Below are 19,026 nucleotides of genomic sequence, written 5' to 3'. Positions count from 1 at the left end.
ATCAGTGATGTTCCCTCTTTCTAAATTCCAACTCTCCCCGCTATTTCACACAGAGAAATTATTTAGCCCTTCTCCTTCCTTTAAACTTATAAAATCCACTGTCCTGACTCAAAACGGTTGCTGTGTTTCCACCCCAGAAGTAGCTGCATTTCTTACTTGCATCATCTGTAAAGCTCATGGGATTCCTGCAGGAGGATGGGCAATATAGAGATCTAAGGAATATGTTTGAAGGAAATGCTGTTGATAATCTAATGACCCAGTATGTCCCCGATGGGATGGTGCGCTATTCTACACCGTTGATGTCAATGGGAGTGTTGCAGCTGGGAGCCAAATCAGGCCCTGTAGCTCTTTGCTGTGAGACCTGACACTTGACAGATCCAAACTGCAGATCTGAACTCTCCTAAACTCTAGGATGGCTCTGCCCTTCCCTGGGAGGCTCGCGGTTAAGACATTATGTCTAATGTTCAGCCTAAAATTTCCTTTTCACAGGTTCATCCCATCGCTCGCCTTAATTACAGCCCCAGGCAGGAGCCTGAAGAATCCCCTCTTGCAGCGGCCCTGCGACTGTTACGACAGTGAAGTTGCGTTTGCCATGCCCCAGTATCTGCCTCGTCACTGGTGTTGGGGACACCGGGCATGGCCACTAGGTAACTCAAGGGGATGGAAGACCACGAGTGTCGATGAAGCCCCCTCGCTCTAGGCCCAGATGCCCCCCCCTTCCCTTTTCTGCCCAGAGATACTCACAGCGGTCACGCTGAGGAGTTTGCAACAGTGTATTGCTGGAGCAAGATTAGGATAGGAGCAGGACAGGAATGTTAGATAGTGCTGAACAAACAACTCCATATATGGGGGAATAGATGATAAGAAGAAAAAGGGGCACTGGCCGCTATACCGGATTGGCTATATGGATACGCAGGGCAGCTTGCTATTGGATAAGCATGCTAAAGAATGAATGTATAAAATATGTGTAACTGCTTGCACTCGTGTGCAGGATTTGAGATTGTTGTCTTCCTGTACCTCTTGAAGCTTCAAATAAACTTTTCTACTTCTCCACCCCGTTGTGATTATTGGGCGACGCACACCGGGCAACGAATCCAGCTGTTGCCTGCCTCGGGCTTTTGTGCCAGCAACACTGGGGAACGTCTCAGTGCATCAGCCCCAGCCGCAGTGATTTCTGTCCTTATTTCCTTGCAGGGCTCTGGCCTGTGCACCCGCCGGACTGAGCAATACCCCCCCCCAACCACCTTGGGACCTGAAGCCTGGGCCTAGCTGTTTCCAGGGTTATCCCTGTGCCAGCTGGCTCTGCCCCTCCCCTGCCAAGCCCTCTCTGGGGACTCAGGTCCCATTGTCTTCCCCCCGTCCCCTCCTCCACACCTGGAGAAGCAGCAGGTGCTGCCTGGGAGCACACCTGCTGTCTCCTGCTCCTTCGTCCAAGTCCCATTGTGCCTTCCTCCAGCTTTCTAAAGAGCGAGCGAGCGAGCGAGCGAGAGAGAGGGCTCCCAACACCACCTACCTTACTGAAGAACCCCACTGCTTTTCCTCACACCCAGCTCTTACATAAACGTCAACATACATACGTGTGTGCATGCACCCCATCAGTGGATAGGCAGCTCGGCAGGTGCTGGAGCTATTTACGAGGGTGGAGGATCCTAAAAGCAGAGGCTGGGGAGCAGTAAAGTAGCGGGCCCCTCTTTTCTCCTCCCCTTCCTCTTTGCAGGAGGCTCTCAGGGAGATGTAGCATCACAGAGACCAGGAGGTGGTAGGGGGGAGAAGAGACCAGCAGCTTCTCCTCCCTTCCAGCAGCTAGAGGTGGGAGCAGAGCTTCCCATTTATCTGATCCCTGCTAGCCAGGGGCTAATCCTGAAGATGGTGCCCCAAAGCAAAGCGGTGGAATTTCCAGCATGCTCCCTGCTCTCCGCTCCGGGGACTGGTTAAGCCATTAGGCATCCAACCTGGCCATTGTTCCCGGCTCTCCCTGATGGCAGCTATGGTTACCAACCCTTCAGGATTGTCCGGGAGGCTCCAGGAATTAAAAATTAATTTTAAGGATTGCATCATGGGATGAAACCTCCAAGAATACGTCCAACCAAAACTGGCAACCCTCAATGCAGCACCTGCCCCATCCCATTGTCTTCTATAGCTGGCTGTGGCTCACTGCCAAATTTGTCAGGGCAGCAGATTCTTCTCCCCTGCCACAGAGACGGGGGGTGACATCAGCTGAAATTCCTTCTCTCTGGGAACCCCCAGGGAGTGCCCCACGCCCAAACTGGCTCTCCATGGAGCAATGCTCCTTAGCCCCTCATGTGACTTCAGCAACAAAACCCACTGCACGTGGGCATGGGCTCCCTGCAAGGCCTGCTGCCTTATTGGACTTGCAGCTCCAGCTTCCGCATCGCACTTCCTCCCCTTTGGTACCCCTGCGAGTCCCGTCTGCCAGCCAGTTACCAGAGAACAAACGCATCTTGTGAGCGCCCTGGTCTAGAAGGGCCCTGGGCGCAGCAGGCGGGCAGCAACCAAGGCTTAACTGGGAGGTGTTTATAGACAAACTGGGGAGTTTCTTCTGGCTGATTTAATACCCGCCCAGGCTCAGTGCTTAAAGGCACAGTCTCCCATCCCCCCACCCCCTTCGCCAATACCAGGATTTCCCTCCCACCCCCCATCAGAAATAATGGATTAACTCTTCTTCCCACTGCATGGTTCTTACACCTAATCGTCAGACTTCAGAAGAGGCTTTTGACCTACTTATGCTACTGTGTTATCTGCAGCGTCAGTCCCAGGATATGAGAGACAAAGTAGGTGAGATAAAATCTTTTCCACCCCCACCCTCCCCAAAGCTGGTCCATGAAAAGATATGACCTCACCCACCTTCTCTCTCTGTTATCTGACATTCAGTAATTACCACAGTAATTACCCTGCCCCAGTCACACCAGAAAGGTTATGATGATTTAACACCTGCTTTGCATAGGGCAGCACTAGCAAACTACTGAGAAAGCAACTGCCGAGGCCTTTCGCTGCCCAGAAAGAGCTCAGACACTCCACCCACCCCTGTACGGCTGCCAGACCCTCAGCGCAATTTCAGAACTAACAGAGGTGAGGCAAACAGAAGTGCCTTTGCTCACCCAGTTTGTTTTTAACACCTAGAACGAAGAGGCCCTCATTGAGGCAGGGTTGTCCAGTGGGTCGGAGCTTGGCCTTGGAATTGGGAGGCTTGGGTTCTGTTCCTGACTCTGCCACTGACCTGTTCTGTGACTTCGGGCAAGTCACTTTGCCTCTTTGGGCAACCCCTTCCCACCCCCCACTTGTCTAGGTCTTTGGGACAGGAACTTTCGCTCACTGTGCGTCTATACCGTGTCTAACACAATTGAGTTCTGATCTCGATAGGGTCGCAGTGCTGGTGGGGAACCATCAGGAAGAATGCTATAATAACTTTCTAAGGCCGAATGGGGAGGTCTTCTTTTGGTGAATGGTGAGATCAGCTTCTCACGCAGTCTGTCTTTAGGATTGGGCCCTAAAATTCAAGGTGGAAAAGATCCTCCAATCCATCTCCTTGTCAGTGCAGGATTGTTCCTAACTTCCTGTGTTCCGGAGCCTTGTCCAGTTTGGTCTTAAATGTCCCAGATGAATAGGGGCTTCCATTTCTTCCTTGGGAGGCTCTCTGTTAAGACATTGTGCCTAATAGTCAGCCTAAATTTTCCTTTTCACAATTTCATCCCTTTGCATTGAGGTTGAAAGCTCTGAATAAAGCTGTTCATGGCATCCAAGAAGAATTTGGCAAAGCACCTGGAGCCAAATTCAGACCTTGGTATCAACGCATGGGCAGTACTGGCCTCCCGGCCACTGCACCTGCGAACACAAGATCTGAACTTGGTCATGTATCTGTTGCTTTGGAGGACTGGCAGATCCATCTAGCGAAGAATGGCTGGAAGGAACAGATTATTTCCATGGAGCCACGAGTGCCAGGCAAGATGCTAAAGGCATACATAGAATCCCTGCTATGCCAAACCAAAGAGCAATGCTAGGTGGCGGGCAGTGAGTTAAACGGTTCATGCAGGCGTTATCTGGGGCTGGCAGGAGGAGCTTGGCTTTCAGAGAGATGGCACCCAGCACAAGACAGCCCCTAATATCAAACCATTTGAAGGCTTAACATTCTCGCTTAGGTTGACTGATTTAATTGGGTGGATCCTAATGCTCAGCAGGGATATTTCCCACACCAGATCCCTTTGCACAGCCCCATCTTTGCTGAGTGATATTTAATTGCATGATCCACTGTTTATTATTCAAGTCAGGGACCGTCACATCATTCTGTGGCTGCATTATTCATTCCGGAGACAGGCCTGAGCAGCAAAGTTTGGACCAGACTATGCCGAAAGTTCGGGCACGTTTGGATCCTGGGTATTGGATCAGCCCATATCCGAGCTAAGGGCCAACTGCGCCGTATGGATCCAGATGGGAACTTTCCCAGCATTAGACTCAGCAGGGTCCTGATTCAGACTCATCTCTAGTTCGGAGATAAATGGGTCTGACAGACAACTCTACGTCCATTAAGCCTCCATTGACATAGAGGAGAATGATCCTTTGAAAGCAGCTGGCTGGGGCCTTGATTTGCCACCACGGACTTTACGTAAGTCTTCATTGCTTATTGTCAGGAAAGAAACAGTAGAACACACAAGTCATTGTCCTTCTGGAGTACAAAGGCCCTGGTTCCCTGAGGCCCTGCCCTTGCCTCAGTCTAGACAATGCCTTCTTTTTTTCACATCAATTTCCAACACTCGTGATTGCAAAATACGCATTAGAAAAAATTCCTAACAAGGAGCTCAAGGAGCAGGAGACGCTACAGAACAGTTGCCTTGATTCATCTAACCTACCTTCTTCACAATGGCTCAGTGCCGTGGCCCCTACCCATGGCTGCTACCTTTTAAACACTGACCGCAAGAACCAAGCCGCAATTGGCACATTTGTGTTGCAGCATCTTGGCACAGTGCTGATGTGATGTCACTGCAGGATGACGTTCCCTGGGTACCAAGATGGGTTTGGGGACCTGATGTTCTAAAACATGTCTGTGCAATTGGCATGGAAAAAGAACGGCATGAAGCAAGCGCCTGATTTAACAAAGGAGCACCAGGACTGGCCCTGCACACTGAGTGTAGGCATGCACAGTTTCTGGGATTGCACACACACATCAGGCACGGCACTGCATGCACACTTCTGCATGCACAATTCTGTGGACACTTTGGAAAATCAGGCTATTCATGCTTCTGGAAACCTAGATTCAGGGCCTTCACCATGTGTGCTAGACTGCTGCCCCTGGGAGATGCCCTCCCTGCTACTACCATTGTTTGAACGGCACTGGCGTTTCATCACAAAATCAAAACTCTATTCCAATTTATTGAAGGCTCCCTCCAGGTCTTAAGGTTTTCTGGGAGCTGATATACAGTTTGACATTAGACCTGGGAGTAACCTGCAGTTTATGTGTGATCCTTCTTCCTGATTTTGACCGAGCTTCACTTTGAGATGAGGGGTGAGGAGAACAAATCCCCCATGGATACAATACAAATAAAATACTCCTGAATATAAACCTTGTGGTACTTATGGCCCAGTCATGCTCCTGCTGATTTCACTGGGGCAGGATCTGACCTTTGTTTCTTAATCATATGCTGATCGGGGTGTTGGTGCTTAGTACAATCTTTGTATCTCGGTTCTGGTTTTGTTTGGGCCTCCCTTGAATGTTTTCCGTGGCTAAAGGGCTTATATCCTACACTGGTCACTCCTCCACCTTGGGCTGGGATCATAAACTAAGCAGCATGGGGCGCGGTGAGTGGTTTGATAGGAGACTGACAAGGAAACCAGGGAGAGGTGTTAATAGGTTGGCAAATCTCTTCCCCTCTAATGCAACATTGAAACAATGCCCCTAACTGGTGTGAAGGGCTGTGTGCTGCTGAAGGTGGTGTTTTGTGACATAGCCCTGGTCTACACTATGGGGTTAGGTTGAATTTAGCCACGTTAGATCGATTTTAAAATTAATGCGTCTACACAACCAACCCTGTTCCGTTGACCTAAAGGGCTCTTAAAATTGACTGCTCTACTCCTTCCCAGTGAAGCGAGTAGCGCTAAAATCAACCTTGCTGGGTTGAATTTGGGGTAGTGCAGATGCAATTCGACGGTATTGGCCTCTGGGAACTAACCCAGAGTGCTCCAATGTGACCGCTCTGGACAGCACTTTGAAATCTGATGCATTAGCCAGGTACACAGGAAAGCCCTGGGAACTTCTGAATTTCATTTCCTGTTTGGTCAGCGTGGTGAGCTCGGCAGCACAGGTGACCATGCAGTCCCCCCAGAATCGCAAACGAGCTCCAGCATGGAGCGAATAGGAGACAACTGGATCCGATTGCTGTATGGGGAGAAGCCTCTGTGCAGGCAGAACTCCGATCAAAAAGAAGAAATGCAAATATATATGCCAAAATCACACAGGGCATGGTGGAGAGAGGCTACCACAGGGACACACAGCAGTGCTGCGTGAAAGGTAAGGAGCTCAGGCAAGCCTACCAAAAGACATAGGAGGCAAACAGTAACTCCGGGTCAGAGCCCCAGACATGCCACTTCTACGATCAGCTGCATGCTATTCTAGGGCAGACCATACCACTACCCCACCACTGTCCGTGGACACCTGCAAGGGAGGAATTTCACACAACAGGGAGGAGGATTTTGTGGATGAGGAAGAGGAGGAGAATGCGCAGCAGGCAAGTGGTGAATCCGTTCTCCCCAGCAGCCAGGACCTTTTCATCACCCTGGAGCCAATACCCTCCCAAGGCGGGATCCCCGCCCCTGAAGCCGGAGAAGGCAGCTCTGGTGAGTGCACATTTGTAACTACTGTACAGGGTTTAAAAGCAATAGTGTTTAATATTTGATTTGCCCTGAAGACTTGGGGTGCATTCGCAGCCAGTACAGCTACTGGAAAAGTCTGTTAACGTGTCTGGGGATGGAGCGGCAATCCTCCAGGGACGTCTCCATGAAGCTCTCCTGGAGGTACTCTGAAAGCCTTTGCAGAAGGTTTCTGGGGAGGGCTGCCTTATTTCATCCTCCACAGTAGGACACTTTACCATGCCACGCCGGTAGCAAGTAGTCTGGAATCATTGCAGGACAAAGCATGGCAGCGAATGGTCCTTGGTTTTGGTTGCATTCAAGCAACATTCAATCTATATCTTTCTGTGTTAGCCTCAGGAGAATGAAATCATTCATGGTCACCTGGTTGAAATAGGGGAAGTTTTGTAAGGGAACAGTAAAAGGACCCGGTTCGTGCTGGGTTGTTTGCGCTTGGCTAAAAGGGATCATCCCGGAGAATAGCCACGCGGTGGGGGAAGGGGTGAAGGGATCATCCCAGAGAATAGTGGGGTGTGGGGGAGGTGTGGGCTGCACATCCACCCGAAAACCACAGCCCCTCCTTCTAAATGTGAAACCCAGCCAGCATTGTTGCTGTGGGAAAGGAGGGTGCTGCAGTTTGAAACCATTCCCACATGTTATGAAGGCGTAAGAGGCCAACCCCACATACCAAAAGGCTTACCGGAACCAAATTCTGTTGCCCAGCCGTTTGTGATGTGTCACCATACTGGCAGGTGCTCAATATAAAAGGCAAAATGCAACCTTGTACCTAAAGCACATGTGCTGTCTGCTGTGAATTGCTTGATTCACTGTTTCAGAGTAGCAGCCGTGTTAGTCTGTATTTGCAAAAAGAAAAGGAGTACTTGTGGCACCTTAGAGACTAACAAATTTATTTGAGCATAAGCTTTCGTGAGCTACAGCTCACTTCTGATGATCCAGTGGCAAGGTGATCCAGTGCCAAGATAGGGATATGCATTTCCATCTATCGCCCCACCACAGTTAGGGAAACCCATTGCAGCAAAGCCATCCAGTATGACCTGCACATTTCCCAGAGTCACTACCCTTGATAGCAGAATCTCAGTGATTGCATTGGCTACTTGGATCACAGCAGTCCCCACAGTAGACTTGCCCACTACAAATTGATTCCTGACTGACCGGTAGCAGTCAGGCGTCGCAAGCTTCCACAGGGCTATTGCTACTCGCTTCTCAACTGTCAGAGCAGCTCTCATCTTGGTATTCCTGCTTCAGGGTGGCGGAAAGCAATTCACAAAGTTCAAGGAAAGTGCCCTTACGCATGCGAAAGTTTCACAGCCACTGTGAATCATCCCATACCTGCAACACTATGAGGTCCCACCAGTCTGTGCTTGTTTGCCGGGCCCAGAATTGGAGTTCCACTGTAACAACCAGCCCCACTGCCGCCATGATGTCCCAATTGCCACAGCCCGTGCTTTCAGGAATGTCTGTGTCCTTGTCCTCATCCAAATCGTCTTTGTGCTGGCATCTCTTAGCCCGGTTCTGCACATACTCCAGGATAATGCACGAGGTGTTTACAGTGCTCACAACAGCAGCGGTGAGCTGAGCGGGATCCATGCTTGCCGTGCTATGGTGTCTGCATGGGTAACCCAGGAAAAAGGGCGCAAAATGATTCTCTGCAGTTGCTTTCACGGAGGGAGGGAGGAGGGAGGGGCAACTGACAACATGTACCCAAAACCACCTGTGACAACATTTTTGCCCCATCAGGCACTGGGAGCTTAACCCAGAATTCCAATGGGCAGCGGAGACTGCGGGAACTGTGGGATAGCTACCCACAGTGCAACGCTCCGTAAGTCGATGCTAGTCACGGTATTGAGGACACACTCCGCCAACTTAATGAGCTTATTGGGGACATACACAATCGACAGTATAAAATCGATTTCTAAAAATCGACTTCTATGAAATCAACCTAATTTCCTAGTGTAGACATACCCTGAGATAGAAGACTGAGGCCCTGACCGCTTATGCTGATTAAAGATCACGTGGCATTTTTGTTACTCTAATGGGGCTAATGACATAAACACCTAGATTTGATTAAAGTCCTAGCCAACTTCCAGTTTACCTAATTTCATTTTGCCTACTTAAATTTCCCTTCTCCTATCAATTGGATAACTACTGCTTCTTTACTTCCTATCCTAAACTATCGTGTAGAATTCCTGCACGCTATTACAAAGCTGCCACATCCCATTCCAGAGGTGGTTGCATTTTGTTGGTGAGTAAATAGTTCCTGTCTGGGGCCTGAAAAGCACTTTGGAATCCTCCTGTCTGAAAAGTTCTGAGAAAGCAGGGCAGCTTCAGTTCGCTCTGTATTCCAGACCCCCTCTCAGTCTGGTTTCATTGGTACCACTCAAGAAGGAGATCTTGGCGTCATTGTAGATAGTTCTCTGAAAACATCCACTCCACGTGCAGCAGCAGTCAACAAAGCAAACAGAATGTTTGAATGAATGAATCATTAGGGAAGGGATAGCTAATATGAGAGAAAATATCCTATTGCCTCTATATAAATCCATGGTACGCCCACATCTTGAATACTGTGTGCAGATGTGATCGCCCCATCTCAAAAAAAGATACATTTGAATTGGAAAAGGGCAACAAAGACGATGAGGGGGATAGAACACTGCCATCTGAGGAGAGATTAATAAGGCTGGGACTTTTCAGCTTGGAAAAGAGACGACGAAGGGGGGAGATGATCGAGGTCTATAAAATCATGACTGGTGTGGAGAAAGTGGATAAGGAAGTGTTATTTACTCCTTCTCATAACACTAGTACTAAGGGTTATCAAATGAAATTGACAGGCAGCAGGTTTAAAACAAACAAAAGGAAGTATTTCTTCACACAACACACAGTTGACCTGTGGACTTGTTTGCCACAGGATGTTGTGAAGGCCAAGACTATAACAGAGTTCAAAAAATGAGTAAGTTCATGAAGGACAGGTCCATCAATGGCTATTAGCCAGGATGGGCAGGGATGGTGTCCCTAGCCTCTGTTTGCCAGAAGCTGGGAATGGGAGATGGGGGATGGATTACTTGGTGATAACCTGTTCTCTTCATTCCCTCTGGGGCACCTGGTATTGGCCACTGTTGGAAGACAGGATACTGGGCTAGATGGACCTTTGGGCTGACCCCGGATGGCTGTTTTTATGTTCTTATGGGGATATGGCACAGACAGTATGGCTATGGCTGACTGTGAGAGATGATCTCCTAGCTATGGATACAGGTAAGGAGTCCAGGCTTGTTATCGCAAGTCTATCAGCACCCTGCAATGGCCTTGACCATGACATTTTGTTGCCTTCACTCTGGCACCAGGGCGGTCTGAGAGCAACGGCTTTACAACAGGCTTGTACTGCCCTCTCGGTGAGAACTCTCACTCCATGCTGGCCCCAGTCCCCTTCCATGTGTATGTACAGCCCCTGGGAGCTGCACTGTTTGGCAGGGTGTGGCTGATCCCTTTTCACTGAATCGCAGCGTTGCGGGCTCTGTTTCCCCCAGCATGGGGATGCGGATGAGAGCAAAGTGGCTGCAGCTCAATCCACTCAGGATGAAAGTGACGCTGATTGGCAGGGGCAAGCACTGCAGGGAATGTGGGCGGGCTGAGCCCATGCCCGCTATTGGCAGTCTACAGCCTTCCCTTTTCCGATACAGCCCACAGCCTAAGGCACTTACTCAGTCCATCATTGCTCAGACACTCCCAGGCATTGGCAAGGAATGATCTAAGGTTGGCCAGGAATCTGCGGACCCTCCTCTGGGAGATGGACCTTGTCACAGAAGCCCTAGCCTCTATCCCTCCTCACTAGAGTATTGCCCTCTACTTGATGTTATCTTTGAAGAGCACTCAGAAGTTGCTGTTGAAGGTATACACGGGTACTTCATTACACTGGTGCTCAGCTCAACGTTCCACACTGGCTACCCACTCACTCCTGGGTGCCAATCAAGGTGCTGGTTTTGATCTTCCAAGCCCTGAATGGTCAGGGTACAGCTTAGTAAAATAAAAATCAGCAGCATCTGCTAATGCCATGGAACTGGGAAGTAAAAGTGACCAATGTAGTTACCTTTGGGGCTGGGGTGTGTGTGGTGGAATAGACCCCCATAGATGAGCAAGTAATAAGAAAATCATCTGATCCAATAAAAGGAATCATTTTAATGGATGGGTTTTTATCCTGACAATTTCCCCTGGCATTTAAAGAGTCCTAGGCTACCAGATCCCAGGAAAGGGAACCAATTCACACATCTGAGTGGGTAGAAAGACAGGGAGGAAGGGGCATTGACAGAGATATTAGAATGAATGAGGGTGTGATAGGTTTCAGAGTAGCAGCCGTGTTAGTCTGTATTCGCAAAAAGAAAAGGAGTACTTGTGGCACCTTAGAGACTAACACATTTATTTGAGCATAAGCTTTTGTGAGCTACAGCTCACCAAATGCATTCGATGAAGTGAGCTGTAGCTCACGAAAGCTTATGCTCAAATAAATGTGTTAGTCTCTAAGGTGCCACAAGTACTCCTTTTCTTTTTGAGGGTGTGATGTGACCTCTAAACATTACAGCCCTCTTTCAAATTAAGAGAAGCTCATACTTCCTCTCACAAAGATCTTCCAAAGGTGTTTCTTGATCTAACTCCATGTCAAATTGTCAAGGGACTGAGTGTAATTTTGCACCTGTTTTATGGAGTTTCTTATGCTATTTAGAGTGATGTTCATGCTATAGGAGGTGAATATTATCTGCATGAAATCTCTTTAAAGCTTTACTTTTTATTCCTCGTGATATACTTCTCTTCTGCCTGCTGATCTTTCAGTACAAAATGCACGTATGATTTGGTGATGATGTAGGGAGCAAACACGCTCTTTTGTCTTATCATATTATAAGATTGTACACTTTTTTAAAAGGGTCCTTCTTGTTTGTCTCTAATTTGGTCACAGTGGCTGGTACTTTATAAAGACTCCAGTGTCTATTTTACATGGGAAGCCAACCGGAGCAATTCTCTGTTCCAAGGTTCTCCAGCTACCACCATATTCTGGCTACAGCTCTCCCCATGAAGAGACTCTGAATACTGAAATGTGCTTTAAAGCACGAGGCAGTTGAAAGTCTGGTTGGAGGTGCTGTTACCCTTTCCCCCTCCTCCACTCCAAAGGACAAAGGTTAGAGTTACTAGGGTAACTGTTCCACAGTTTTGCAACAGGCCACGTGTTGTTAATTTTGGCTAATCAAGTGACCTGATTGACTAAACAACCCTTCATGCTTTACAATCAAAATGCAAACCAAAGGTGGTGCATGAAAATAACCAGTTCATAGCACAGTGGATCACTATGTAACACAATGATAATATGCGGGCCAAGTTTTCCTCTGTTACACTGTTGCAACCCTGGCCTGGAGCAGTGGAATCTTGGTTCTGTTTTCACTTGCACTGGTGTAAACCAGCTGTAACTTGCTGAAGTCAGTGGAGTTACATTAGGGTAAAACAAGCAGGGATTAGATCAGCATCAGGCTCACAATTTTTCTATGGCATTCAGATGTTCTCACTTTGATTTCGCTACGGTGCAATGCCACTGATTTCGCTGGACTTACTCCGGATTCACACTTGAGTTGAGAATCAAGCCATTAATACGTTTATAGACTTTTCTCCCATAATTACGTGTCAAACCATACAACTAATTCTGTCAAGCTTTAAAAATATCCTTATTACACTGTGCTCTAACTAGCTATTACCTATTTAAAAAACAACCAAACAATAGTTTGGAATAATGGCCCGGCCTGTGGACTGACCTTGCTGTAACTCAGGGGTTCTCAAACTGTGGGTCAGGACCCCTCAGGGGGTCACAAGGTTCTTACATGGGGGGTTGCAAGCTGCCATCCTCCACCCCAAACTCCCCTTTGCCTCCAACATTTATAATGGTGTTAAATATATAAAAAGTGTTTTTAATTTATAAGGAGGGGTGGCACTCAGAGGCTTGCTATGTCAAAGGGGTCACCCGTACAAAAGTTTGAGAACCACTCCTGTAACTGGTTTCAGAGTAGCAGCCGTGTTAGTCTATATTCGCAAAAAGAAAAGGAGTACCCGTGGCACCTTAGAGACTAACAAATTTATTAGAGCATCAGCTTTCGTGAGCTACAGCTCACTTCATCGGATGCGATGAAGTGAGCTGTAGCTCACGAAAGCTTATGCTCAGATAAATTTGTTAGTCTCTAAGGTGCCACAAGTCCTCCTTTTCTTTTTACTCCTGTAACTGGTAGCGATTGGGGCCATTATTGTGGACTGCTCAGGGAAACCTGCCTTTGATCATTTCCCTAATGCAACCATGGAGCGCTGTAAAATTCTCCAGGGCTCAGACTTTGTGCCCTCACCTCTCGGCGTTTGTTCAAACTTTGTTTTGAAATTAGGGCACTGGCAGAAAAGGTCGATTTTTAGAATGCCGGGAATTCTCGCCAGAAAAGGGGAATCTGTGTAAAGTGACACCCCGGGGGGGGGGGTTGGTGCCCCCTGGGACTCGAGTCACAAAGGCTGCAGCCCGGAGAGGCGCAGAGGCTCTCTGGTCAATTTCACCATCGAAACCCTGGCTGCGGGACGCGGTGAAAGCGACCAGCCAAGCGGGCAGGGGGGCTGAGAGAGACGCGTGGGCCAGACGCCCCTGTGCGCCGTGGCTCTTCCAGCGGGGAGGGGGAGGCCCCGGTTACAATCGGAGCCCCCCGGCCTCGGTAACCCCCCGCAGGTGACTGGGATCCGTTTAGGGCCCCGGCTCCCTTGCTCTGCAAGGGGTGGGGGGGGGGGCGCTCAGGGCGTTTGCACAAAGCTTGGAGGGAAGGAGGTGGGGTTTGGCCCCCAAACACCAGGTGCCTCTGACCTGCGGTCTGGCGCGGGGGGGCTCAGAGCTGCTCAGCGAGCCTGTTGCAGCCCCTACCTGTCCCCCTCCTCGCCGGCCCCTGCCCAGCCCGCTGCCGGGAGCATGTACTCACCAGCTCCACGATCATGAGCAGCCCGAGGAAGGAGCGGAGGAAGCCGAGATCCAGGGCAAGGGAGCGCAGCACCGGGAGCCAGCTCCCGGCCGGGCCGTGCGCCCCAGTCGGGGTGCTGGTCTGGGTGCGGACTTTGGCCGGGAACTCGGACATGGCGCTGGGGGCAGGAGGGGCGGCCCCGATCCGCGGAGCCGCCGGCTCAGGCTCGCTCCATGGTGCCGGGCAGGGCAGGGTAGGGCACCCCCCCCCGCTCGGAGCGCTCCCCCCCCCGGCGGGCACCAGCGGGCGGGGCCCCGGGGACAGGAGCCAACCAGCCGCCTCGCTGCGGGCCCAGAGGCCCCGGAGCTGCGGTCGGTGAGTCTCCCTCCCGCCGGCAGGGCGATGAACCCTTTCGCGGCCGCCGGAGACGGGGGCTGCCCGGAGGCTTCGCCACCGCCTCATGCGTGTCCGGGCCGGGCTGTAGGGCGAGCCCGAGCCGTCCCCTCGGGCGGGGTTGTGTTGGAAATAAGGTAGCAGCTCTAGCTAGCCAAGCTTATCCCTACAGCTACCTAGTTACCTGCTCCAGAGGGGTAGCCGCGTTAAGCGAGGAGGAGTCCTTGTGGCACCTTCGAGACTAACACATTTATCTGGGCATAAGCTTTCCTGGGCTAAAACCCACTTCATCGGATGCATGCAGTGGAAAATACAGTAGGAAGATATCTATCTATCTAAGAAGAAAGGGAGTACTTGTGGCACCTTAGAGACTAACAAATTTATTAGAGCATAAGCTTTTGTGAGCTACTGCTCACTTCATCGGATGCATTTGGTGGAAAAAAAAAAGTTTTTTTTTCTTTCCACCAAATGCATCCGATGAAGTGAGCTGTAGCTCACGAAAGCTTATGCTCTAATACATTTGTTAGTCTCTAAGGTGCCACAAGTCCTCCTTTTCTTTTTGCGAATACAGACTAACACGGCTGCTACTCTGAAACCTATCTATCTAAGCACACAGAGAGAGAGAGAGAGAGAGGATACATGAAAAGATGGGGGTTGCCTTATCAATTCTAACAAGACAATTCAATCAAAGTGGTCTATTATCAGCAGGAAGAAAAAACTGCTTTTGTAGTGGTGATCAGGATGGCCCATTTCAAACAGTTGACAAGTAGGTGTGAGTAACACTGGGGGGGAGGAATTAGCATGGGGAAATAGTTTTTCGTTTGTGTAATAACCGTTCCGCTCCCAGTCTTTACTCAGGCCTAATTTGATGGCGTCCAGTTTGCAAATTAATTCCAGTTCTGCAGTTTCTCGTTGGAGTCTGTTTCTGAAGTTCTTTTGTTGAAGAATTGCCACTTTTAAGTCTGTAATTGAGTGTCCAGGGAGATTGAAGTGTTCTCTGACTGGTTTTTGAATGTTATAATTCTTGACATCTGATTTGTGTCCATTTATTCTTTTGCGTAGCGACAGTCCGGTTTGGCCAATGTACATGGCAGAGGGGTAGTGCTGACACATGATGGCATATAGCACATTGGTAGATGTGCAGGTGAATGAGTCCTTGATGGTGTGGCTGATGTGGTTAGGTCCTATGATGGTGTCCCTTGAATAGATATGCGGACACAGCTGGCAATGAAGTTTGTTGCAAGGATAGGTTCCTGGGTTAGTGGTTCTGTTGTGTGGTGTGTGGTTGCTGGTGAGTATTTGCTTCAGGTTGGGGGGCTGTCTGTAAGCAAGGACTGGCTTGTCTCTCAAGGTCTGTGAGAGTGAGGGATCGTCCTTCAGGGTAGGTTGTAGATCCTTGATGATGCGTTGGAGAGGTTTTAGTTGGGGGCTGAAGGTGATGGCTAGTGGCGTTCTGTTATTTTCTTTGTTAGGCCTGTCCGTAGTAAGTGACTTCTGGGTACTCTTCTGGCTCTGTCAATCTGGTTCAGTCTCTCTAAATGGATTCTAGTAGGCTTGTCTATCTAATCTATCTATCTATCCCTCTATCTCTCTATCCCTCCCTTCCAGCCATTCTCTCCTATTGCACTCTAATCCCCTGTTTTATTCCAATCCCTGTTCCTGGTGATTGTTTTGTCAGTGTCACAAGTTCCTGTTCTGTCTGGAGTGACTTAGAGCAGTGGCTCTCAACCTTTCCAGACAGCTGTGCCCCTTTCAGGAGTCTGATTTGTCTTGTGTACCCCCAAGTTTCACCTCACTTCAAAACTACTTGCTTACCAAATCAGACCTAAAAATACAGAAGTGTCGTAACACATGATTAGTGACAAATTGCTGACTTTCTCATTGTTACCATATAATGGTAAAATACATCAATTGGAATATAACTATTGTACTTACATCTCAGTGTATCGCATATAGAGCAGTATAAACAAGTCATCGTCTTTATGAAATTTTAGTTTGTACTGTCTTTGCTAGTGCTTTTTATGTAGCCTGTTGTAAAGCTAGGCAAATCTCTAGATGAATTGATGACCCCCTGGAAGAATTCTGCAGGCCCCCAGGGGTATGTGTGCTCCTGGTTGAGGACCACTGTCTGACTTAGAGGAGGAGTAAAGGGCCTGTGAGAAAGCAGGAATCCTTATTAAAGCCCAGAGCTGCTGACACTGAAGTGGCTGGCAGTTTTTTCATTGACTTCAATGGGCTCAGGATTAGGCCCATAAATATTTGGCATGATAGTGTAATTAACAAGTAGCATGAAGAACTTATGGCAGGGAAAAGCATATGCAAGGCAGTTGCTGTTTACACCATATTTACAAAGTTTTCCTGGGTATCAGAATCCTCTGGTCAATGTGAAATGACAATTTTCAGATATGGGGGTCTGCTTCTGATTTCAGGCATGCTAGTGTAAATCGGGAGTCACTGGTGTAAATCAGTGGAGTCACACCAGTCTCCAACTGGCTTAAGCAAGATCAGAATAAGGGTGTTTGTATAAAGCCCACTGGCACCATATCTAAGCAAGGTTAGCAAGACAGCTGCGCACTGCAAGAGAGACGGATAGTACTGATCAGAGGGGAAAAAATAATTTTGCCTTCTGCTCCAAGGCACAGGTACATTTAAACATCTCATTCCAAACATTTTCCCGGGAGCATTGGAAAGTCAAAGCATGTATGGGGACTGTGTCATCGAGATGTTTTTGAAGCGCCCCATGCTGCTTCTACTAAAGTCAATGGCAGAATTCCCACTGGCCTCCCATGACTGCTATAAAACTGTGAAAAGGTTTGCTCCAAATTAGCAGTTTGCTGGTGCCAGCTACAAACGGCAACGTTGATAGGCAATCGCTGCAAAATTACAGAGCACATGATGTTAGTTAATTAGTTATAAGATGTCCAAAGTGTGCTACAAAGTATAGAACAATCCGCCAGTTGTTTGTCTCCAGTTGAAATCATCATACCTCATGCTCACTTAGTGTAAAACTGTGTAGTTCCCTGTAAATCAATTATAACAATATGCACCAGCTGGCACAGTGGGACTTCAGAGTGGCAGGTTTCAGAGTAGCAGCCGTGTTAGTCTGTATTCGCAAAAAGAAAAGGAGTACTTGTGGCACCTTAGAGACTAACAAATTTATTAGAGCATAAGCTTTCATGAGCTACAGCTCACTTCATCGGATGCATTTGGTGGAAAAAACAGAGGAGAGATTTATATACATACACAGAGAACATGAAACAATGGGTTTATCATACACACTGTAAGGAGAGTGATCACTTAAGATAAGCCATCACCAACAGCAGGGGGGGGAAAGGAGGAAAACCTTTCATGGTGACAAGCAAGGTAGGCTAATTCCAGCAGTTAACAAGAATATCAGAGGAACAGTGGGGGGTGGGGTGGGGGGAGAAATACCATGGGGAAATAGTTTTACTTTGTGTAATGACTCATCCGTTCCCAGTCTCTATTCAAGCCTAAGTTAATTGTATCCAGTTTGCAAATTAATTCCAATTCAGCAGTCTCTCGTTGGAGTCTGTTTTTGAAGCTTTTTTGTTGAAGGATAGCCACTCTTAGGTCTGTAATCGAGTGACCAGAGAGATTGAAGTGTTCTCCAACTGGTTTTTGAATGTTATAATTCTTGACATCTGATTTGTGGATTTCTACATAGAGTGCTTCCACCGACGTGCACGAGCTGAAATTGTGGAAAAGCAGCATCGCTTACCCCATAACCTCAGCCATGCAGAACACAATGCCATCCACAGCCTCAGAAACAACTCTGACATCATAATCAAAAAGGCTGACAAAGGAGGTGCTGTCATCATCATGAATAGGTCGGAATATGAACAAGAGGCTACTAGGCAGCTCTCCAACACTACTTTCTACAAGCCATTACCCTCTGATCCCACTGAGAGTTACCAAAAGAAACTACAGCATTTGCTCAAGAAACTCCCTGAAAAAGCACAAGAACAAATCTGCACAGACACACCCCTAGAACCCCGACCTGGGGTATTCTATCTGCTACCCAAGATCCATAAACCTGGAAATCCTGGACGCCCCATCATCTCAGGCATTGGCACCCTGACAGCAGGATTGTCTGGCTATGTAGACTCCCTCCTCAGGCCCTTCGTTACCAGCACTCCCAGCTATCTTCGAGACACCACTGACTTCCTGAGGAAACTACAGTCCATTGGTGATCTTCCTAAAAACCCCATCCTAGCCACTATGGATGTAGAAGCCTCTACACCAACATTCCACACAATGATGGACTACAAGCCGTCAGGAACAGTATCCCCGATACTGTCACGGCTAACCTGGTGGCTGAACTTTGTGACTTTGTCCTCACCCATAACTATTTCACATTTGGGGACAATGTATACCTTCAAATCAGCGGCACTGCAATGGGTACCCGCATGGCCCCACAGTATGCCAACATTTTTATGGCTGACTTAGAACAATGCTTCCTCAGCTCTCGTCCCCTAATGCCCCTACTCTACTTGCGCTACATTGATGACATCTTCATCATCTGGACCCATGGAAAAGAAGCTCTTGAGGAATTCCACCATGATTTCAACAATTTCCGTCCCACCATCAACCTCAGCCTGGACCAGTCCACACAAGAGATCCACTTCCTGGACACTACGGTGCTAATAAGCGATGGTCACATAAACACCACCCTATATCGGAAACCTACTGACCACTATTCCTACCTACATGCCTCTAGCTTTCATCCAGATCATACCACTCGATCCATTGTCTACAGCCAAGCGCTACGATATAACCGCATTTG

General features: G+C 48.5%; 1 protein-coding gene across 1 annotated transcript in view; it reads right to left on the bottom strand.

The window, feature by feature from the left end:
- The window catches only part of LOC119841239 (plasmolipin), a 28,805-nt gene extending 14,722 nt beyond the window's left edge, over positions 1-14,083 (bottom strand). The window contains exon 1 of the mRNA XM_038368507.2: positions 13,851-14,083. Within this exon, the coding sequence (XP_038224435.1) occupies positions 13,851-14,003 (153 nt within the window). The 5' untranslated portion in view covers positions 14,004-14,083. The remainder of the gene's footprint in view (positions 1-13,850) is intronic.
- Between the last annotated feature and the right edge of the window lie 4,943 nt (positions 14,084-19,026).

This window comes from Dermochelys coriacea, chromosome 12 (assembly GCF_009764565.3).
Source record: "Dermochelys coriacea isolate rDerCor1 chromosome 12, rDerCor1.pri.v4, whole genome shotgun sequence".
Lineage (NCBI taxonomy): Eukaryota > Metazoa > Chordata > Testudines > Dermochelyidae > Dermochelys > Dermochelys coriacea.
This window is presented reverse-complemented; position numbering and strand designations above follow the sequence as displayed.